We start from the raw sequence: 7,955 nt of genomic DNA on the forward strand, positions 1-7,955 counted from the left end.
CTTTTCCAATGGCCCCCTAAGCCTTATGATAACCGGTCTTCAGGTCACGACTCTAATATATGAAACAATTTGAAACAAGGTGTTATAACTCTCCCATACTTAAATTATATTTTTTACTAACTTCACTTAATTTAGGAATCATGTGATTTTTTGTTCTAGATTCGCTATTATTATTACCAGGCCAACAAAACAAAAATATTTTCATGAAAGACAAAAATATTCGTTAGCATAAAGGGAGAGAAATGGTCATGCAGAAAACAAGAAGGGGCAAATCTGCAATATACGAATTTTCTCCAAAAACCCCCCTTTTGGGTTTAATGGAACCTGAAACCCCAAACCTCCCTCCCTCCTTGGTCTGTTTGAAACAATGCCTCCGAAGGGCAAGAAGAACACTAAGTCAAAAAAATTTTCTAATTCAGATGCAACATCACCATCTTCTCTCAGTAGTTCATCCGCATATTCGAATCTGAACCCAAGTTATAATGGTGAAGATGACGAACAATTACTATTGCGCTCACTCGAAGAGACTTCTACCAAATACCCTTCATTTATTGGTACTTCTGCTTTAATTTGTCGAAGCGTTGAAGATGCTTCTGGTGGAATTGAGTCCAAAACGTGTAAAATATGGCTCTCAGAAGCCTCCATGATTGCTTCTTCTATCACTCCTGGTTCGGTTGTATCCGTAAGTATAACTTATTCGTTGTCATTTTTTCCTAGTAGAACTTTGGTTTGTGGGATTCCCTTTCTCCTAAAACGGTCATCATCTGTTGTTTAAACCGATCATTGTTACTTGAAGTATTGAAGGGTCAAAGTAATCAAATTTGGCGAAGCTGGGAGGATGTGGCTCTAAGAAAACTAACTTTTAAGACAACTGTTGAATTTACTTGATAACTTTAATCATCTGATTATCTGATTCTGAATCTTTAAGTTGCAATAACTACTTTCAAAACTCACATCCAAGCACCCCTAAGTATCCTATTCCCTTACCTACACCAATGAAGTTTATTGGAAGTTCCATCATATTGTTGCCATTGCTAACTTCTAAAGTTACTTATAGAAGGATATAGACACAATTATCTGTATCTTTCGTTATTATTACAAGATAACAGATATCTACTTCTACAATAATGCGGAACACATTTTGTTCAACATCAATCTCTGTGTGCATTCTTGGTTTCTTCTGCCTAGTTACTGTAACTATGCTATTCTTTGACATCAACTAATTTCTCCTATTTTGTTTTTGTGGTTTAATAGTTATATGAATTCATCAACAGGTCTCACTTGCTTCTTTGAGGAGAGATTTCTCTGGTAATCTTCTTAGTTCATTGGTGGATGAATGTGCAGGGTTTTATGGGTTCAATGATAAAATGGCTAATGAAATAGGGAACTACTTCCTTCTAGCTACAGTTTTCCCTTCCTGTAAGGTTTGAAAACAATCATGTTTATCTATTGTAACAATACTGAACTACTTTTATATACATAATAAGACAGATTGATGTTTGAACTTACATTGTTTCCTTTACTTTTTCACTCTTAGGTTCAGAAAAATGAGGTGCGATTATCATCAACCCTCTCATCTGCCATGGGTTATCCAGTTTCTGGAAGGATAATTTTTGTTTACCCTGTCAACCATGGGAATAATTCCTTTCCAATATACAAGTGCAAAGAATTGCATTTATCCTTGGTTTCTTCAAAGAACAGCTTTACTACTAAAAGCAATAAACTTCTCAACTTTCCATCTGAACACAACAACCAACATGAAAACGGGAACATTTCATCTCCAAAAACACCACAGTTGACTCGGTCAAAATTGAATTCTCCTGTTTCTAGTCAACCGACTTCACCAAGACATAAAGAGACAGTGTCAGATCAATCTTTCAATCCTTGTAACATAAAAGAAGTCTTAGAGGATGAAGTTGGAAAGAAGCTTCTTCAAACTTGTACATCATCACTCTTGAATTCCCGCCATTTACTTCATGGAAATCTTGTTGTAATTCCAATACTTTCAGAGATTTGTCTTTTTAAGGTCTCAAATGCTGTAAAGGTATCTGAAGATAATGATAATGATGATAAAGAAAGTAAAGCTTTTCTAATCGACAATGGGACAAAAGTTCATCTTTTCTCACAGAGTTCTGAAGTGGAAACTTGTAAGAAAATGAATATTGATCTGTATAGCGAGGATTGTAACGATAATATAGTAACTGATATTCCAAAATTGGGAGGTTTATCAAAGGAGTATACGGTTTTGAAAGATATCATTGTTTCATCATCGATTAAGAACTCTCTCTCAAGGTATACATATATTTTATATCCACTTTCTGTTAACTTATATGCTCTTGAATTCAAATTTATTTACACTTTCTTATTTTTTTTAGTATGGGTTTGCGTCCAACAAAGGGAGTTCTACTTCATGGTCCATCTGGCACAGGGAAGACTTGTTTGGCTAAATTATGTGCAAATGATGTTGGTGTCAACCTCTTCTCCATAAATGGACCTGAAATTGTGAGTCAGTTTTATGGTGAAAGTGAGCAAGCTTTACATTCAGTCTTTGATTCAGCCACCAATGCTACACCTTCTGTGGTAAGTTCTTTTTTCCATCAATGTATTCCAACCTTTTTCATCTATTTTGTTCATCATTGTTTAAAAAAGGTGTTTGTGACTCTGTGTTTGTGGTTGTAGGTATTCATAGATGAGTTGGATGCCATTGCTCCATCAAGAAAAGAAGGAGGTGAAGAACTTTCTGAAAGAATTGTTGCAACTTTACTGAATTTAATGGATGGAATTAGTAGAACTGAAGGCTTACTTGTTATTGCTGCAACTAATAGGCCTGATAGTATTGAGCCTGCTCTCAGACGTCCCGGAAGACTTGACCGGGAAATCGAAATAGGTATGAAAAAGACGTTATTGCCCTCGTTGAAACTTTCCTTTTACTAATCTTTTTTTCTATTTGTTTCAATATTATACAGGTGTTCCATCTCCAAATCAACGTTATGATATATTACTTACTCTACTCAAAGAAAAAGAACACCATCTTTCGGATACTGAAATCCACCATTTGGCCATGTCTACTCATGGGTTTGTGGGTGCTGACCTGGCGTCCCTTTGTAATGAAGCTGCATTTGTTTGTCTTAGGCGAAACATTCACAAGATTCGTGATAAAATCCATCCTGATAATGAGATGAATGTTTCCATGTGTTTAGATGATACAAGAGGCTTGTTTTCTGAGAATAATTTGGAGTGTTCATCCTTATCCAATTCAGAGTTGCAGCTACAAAGCAATGAAAGTGATTGGTTGGCTAGAAACTTGAGTGTGTCTCTTGAAGATTTTGAAAAAGCAAGAATTAAAGTGAGACCAAGCGCCATGAGAGAGGTATTATAAAAAAATTTGGGTCCCTGACAATGTGGGCAATAGCTCAAGGGTTGCTGGAAGAATAACTTTTTTTTTTTTTTTTAATTCTTATTGTTTTGATTTGTTTAAATAATCAGGTGATACTTGAGGTTCCAAAGGTTAGTTGGAAAGATGTTGGTGGTCAAGAAGAGGTTAAAATGCAGTTGATGGAAGCAGTGGAATGGCCTCAAAAGCATCAAGATGCTTTCAGGCGAATCGGGACCCGCCCACCAACCGGGGTTTTGTTGTTTGGGCCCCCGGGCTGCAGCAAAACCCTTTTGGCCCGTGCAGTGGCATCTGAGGCCAAATTGAATTTTCTTGCGGTGAAAGGCCCAGAGCTTTTTAGCAAATGGGTTGGTGAATCTGAAAAGGCTGTAAAGTCTTTGTTTGCAAAGGCAAGGGCTAACGCGCCTTCCATTGTGTTTTTTGATGAGTTAGATGGTCTTGCTAATATCCGTGGAAAGGAAAATGATGGCGTTTCTGTTTCTGATCGTGTTATGAGTCAGCTTCTTGTTGAATTAGATGGTAAAATAGGACTCTGATTTTGAGTTTGTTACACCGACACAACATGTTGTACTGTGTTTGACATACATTGGACTGGGACCGATGCCAACGAGACAAAAAAATTACAATTTTTTGTCCCACCCAAAAAGGTTAAACAAGGTGGGATAGGGACTCGCTCTCGATATCTCGTCCATGAAAAAGACGTAAATGCCCTTATCCTCATCATCAAAAATATCCCTAGAAAGCTTGTCCAGTCTTGTCCCGTCCAGTCCAGTAGGCTGCATTTGTTACACTGGACGGGACTGAATTGGACAAGCTTTCTAGAGCTATTTTTTAATGATGAGGAAAAGGGCATTCGCGTCTTTTTCATAGACGTGATATCGAGAGCGAGCCCCTGTCCCATCTTGTTTAACCTTTTTGGGTGGGACAAAAAATTGTAATTTTTTTGTCTCATTGGCATCGGTCCTAGTCCAATGTATGTCAAACACAGTACAACGAGACTTGTATCATATAATTAAATATCATCCGACTTGTTGGTTTATTTTTAGGTTTGAACCAGAGAGTTAATGTAACAGTTATTGCTGCTACAAATCGACCAGATAAGATCGACTCTGCTCTTTTGAGACCAGGTATAAACTAACCCTAACTTTATATAAAAATAAACACACCGAATTTGAAAATCCATTCTTGTTAATAAAAAATGTGGCAGGGCGTTTCGATAGGCTCGTATACGTGGGGCCACCAAACGAAAAAGATTGTAAAGAGATTTTCCGAATCCATCTTCAAAAAATGAGTTGCAGTTCTGATGTATGCATTGATGAATTGGCTGCTCTTTCTAAAGGCTGTACAGGGGCAGACATTTCTCTAATCTGTCGCGAAGCTGCTGTTGCAGCTATCGAGGTTTGTGAGACTCATTAATCAAGAGTCTTAAAAGTGATTATTAGTGACACATGTTTGTTTATTATGTCAGGAGAAACATGATGCATTGGAAGTAAGAATGGATCATTTAAGATCTGCAATTGAACAAGTGCCGCCTTCAGATGTAGAGTCTTATGAAGAATTGACTGAAAGATTTCAGAGACTTGTCTCCACTGCTACCCGAAAAGACGATTTTGTCCCTGAATCGGCTGCAACAGGATTGAGCTCGGTTCCTAATCGGTAAAATTTACCCTTTTATCCAAAAACTTTGCTACCTTTTTTTTTTCTTATCAAGACACTGTACTTTAAAAAATCTACCCAATTATAGTTTTGGTGCAAGAAAATTGATTATTATAGTTTTGGTGAAACAGGAGCATTTTGAAATCGATTTCATCGTGCATTTCTCACATTGCAGCTGCCTTTTCATAGAAGCAACCTCTTGTGAAATATGGCTGGCTTCAACCTAATTTGAGGACATTTTAGTTGTTTTTGCTTGTTTGCTGTAGTGTGTACAAAGTTTTGAACATGATATTACGAAAAAAAATATTATTTTTTTGAAAAAAGTTGATAATTGACATATATGCAAAGTAATCCAATGTATTTTATACAACCAACCCGGTCCAATTATGCACTAGATATTGGATATTACCCGGTGATCTTATCCAATTAACTTTGACCAGCTGAACCAAAAAGGAACCAAGTGAATATTGGATTAAAAAGTTGTATTTCAAAGATAAGAAGTTTGACCAAAATACAATAGTTATTTTAAAACATATTATTATTATTATTATTATTACTTTTTCATAATGTGTTTGTTAAAGTTATTATAGCTTTAGTAAATTTATATTAATTTAAATTGGATAATAAGTATTGGATTGATCCAACTGAATACAAATTGGATTCGATCTGGGCCTATAAAGTTGGATAATGAAAATTTGGAACCGATTCAATGGCGTTACATTTGGATATGTGATTTCTGTTGGTTGGTTTTAATTAGATTGGTTGGCTTGAATTGAATCGATTAATTTTTGCATAACTTTAGATGATAATCGTAAGTAAGTTTTAAGAATGCCTGAATCGGTAAATGTTGTTAGAAATACATTTAAACTTTCAAATGAATTGGATTTTTAAGAACATGGAATCTATTATCTGTTTAATCGGGGTAAGAAATGAAAATTAGTTCAATAATAGAAAAATAAATAAATTTTAGTTTCACTTATAATCAATTTTTTATCTCTAAACTTAATATCTTTATAATTCAAACTTAATATCTTATGATTCAAAATGCTTATAATTTTTAATTTTTTTTTATCCACAAATGTTATGGTATAAAATATTATGATAATTAATCCTTTTTGATTAAAAAAATGTTAAAATCCTTAATCTTAGTCGTATCATTTTGAATCATAATAAAAAATTGTGACATTTTTGGATCATATAAATTAAAATCATAACATTTGTATAACATTTTTAACACTCCAAAAATCAATATGACATATTAGTGATAACTTGGGATATGAACATTGCAAAATAAAGTGGGTCTTAAGGTCTGAATCCCACAAATTTCAAACATTGTATTGACATGTCATTTAAAAAGGGTATGTATTTGTGTGTCTGTGTGCGTGTGTTGCATGAACGCATGCATACACATGTATCTACTGGATGGATGGTGCATCATGTATGTATTATGTATGTATGCATGTGTAAGTCCCAAATCTGGTTGTGTATTAACCAGATCCGTTTGATGGTGCAAAATCTCAATCAAACGGATGATACCATATCTAATGAAGAAGAAGTAGAAGAAGAAGATAATGAATCTTGTATGATTTGATTAGAATGTAGATCCAAATACAAGATTCACACACAACTTACACACACTTAAGCTCCTCTCTTCTCTCTTCTCTCTTTGGGCCGTACACTTTCTTCTCTCTTTGGGCCGTACACTCTTTTCAGTTCATCAACCATTACTCACCCACCTAACATCTATTTATATGTATATGGGGAACATGAGCCGTAGATGGGTTCACGACCGTGAACTGGTTTACGGCCGTAAACATTCACCTGGCCGTGAACATAGCCGCAAATGTATATTACATTACAGAGAAACCAATTGCCTAGAAAAGCAAAATATAAACCAATATTTTAGACCCAACAATCTCCTCCTTGGTTTATAGTTTTCTTTTCTAATTGACCCAACAAGCTCCCTTAAAAAGTAGTTGGCTTTTCTTTTCAATCTTCTTTTGGAGCTTGGCTTCAACTTTAATCTTCGATATCTTCATGACTTCAAGATGAACATATAAATCTTCAATAAATGACTTCATCTCGAGTAGTTGGGTTTTTCTTCAGAATTTGGCTTTGAACGCACATTGGGTAGGGAGGCTTCTTGATAAGATTCTTTAAAGATAGCGCTTTCAACTTGAGAATCTTCAGAGAGAATAATAGAGAGATCTAATCCTCTGGATCACTTCAGCAGGTACATGAGTAATGACAGGCTGATTGATGAGGCTTCAATGCAATATGTCACATAATTTTCAATTGCAGCTTCACCTAGCTTCTAGGGTTGAAAGATTGAATGTTGAAAGAATAATCTTCATTTTTTGCTCCTCCGAATGAGAATTCTTCGATGATCACGGATGAAGTCTTGGCTTAGAAATCTCGATACAGTCTCCATGAGTCTCGTCTACATCTGAGTTCACTTTTCAAGACAAAACAAAACTAAAAGAAAACATAGCACACATTATTTTTTTGGATTTTTCATGTTTTTTGAAAAGAAATAAAACAAAAATAACACTATTTTTGGATTTTTTTTTGGATTTTCTGATTTTTGTTTGGTTTTAAAATTTTTAATTCTCCCCTTAAATTTGTGCATAGAGGAAAACTATGAACAAATATAACAAAAACAAAAATATTTGACTAAATATAAGACATTTTTGGGATCAAAGTTATGAGACAGTCTTAACTTTGTTTATCAGCACCTTCACCTTCATGAATATATATAGTCAATTGTCAGTATTGTTGTCCACTTAAACACGAAGGATATCGACAAAATTTTCTAAATAAACCACTTAGCTGACGACGACCACATGTATTGTTTTCCACTTAAATTAAGCAGCGAGATCTATAGGCAACCTCTTAAATGGTTCAA

The 7,955-nt window shown here is 35.0% G+C and overlaps 1 protein-coding gene across 3 annotated transcripts; it reads left to right on the plus strand.

Annotated features, from left to right (window-relative positions):
- The first annotated feature begins 325 nt into the window (after window positions 1-325).
- Window positions 326-5,389, plus strand: CIP111 (Cam interacting protein 111). Of its 3 annotated transcripts, none has more exons than XM_078996264.1 (11): window positions 326-682; window positions 1,275-1,424; window positions 1,538-2,292; window positions 2,376-2,580; window positions 2,680-2,887; window positions 2,967-3,370; window positions 3,487-3,913; window positions 4,441-4,521; window positions 4,602-4,792; window positions 4,863-5,050; window positions 5,182-5,389. In XM_078996264.1, exons 1-11 carry the CDS (start codon window positions 368-370, stop codon window positions 5,237-5,239), a joined length of 2,982 nt encoding a protein of 993 aa, XP_078852390.1. In that variant the 5' UTR covers window positions 326-367; the 3' UTR covers window positions 5,240-5,389. The 3 variants fall into 3 exon arrangements, with proteins under 3 accessions (XP_078852390.1, XP_078852391.1, XP_078852392.1); XM_078996265.1 differs by having other exon boundaries at window positions 604-682; window positions 1,255-1,424; XM_078996266.1 differs by having other exon boundaries at window positions 604-682; window positions 1,255-1,419.
- Window positions 5,390-7,955: the final 2,566 nt, after the last annotated feature.

This window comes from Lactuca saligna, chromosome 5, assembly GCF_052625555.1.
Source record: "Lactuca saligna cultivar CGN05327 chromosome 5, ASM5262555v1, whole genome shotgun sequence".
Lineage (NCBI taxonomy): Eukaryota > Viridiplantae > Streptophyta > Magnoliopsida > Asterales > Asteraceae > Lactuca > Lactuca saligna.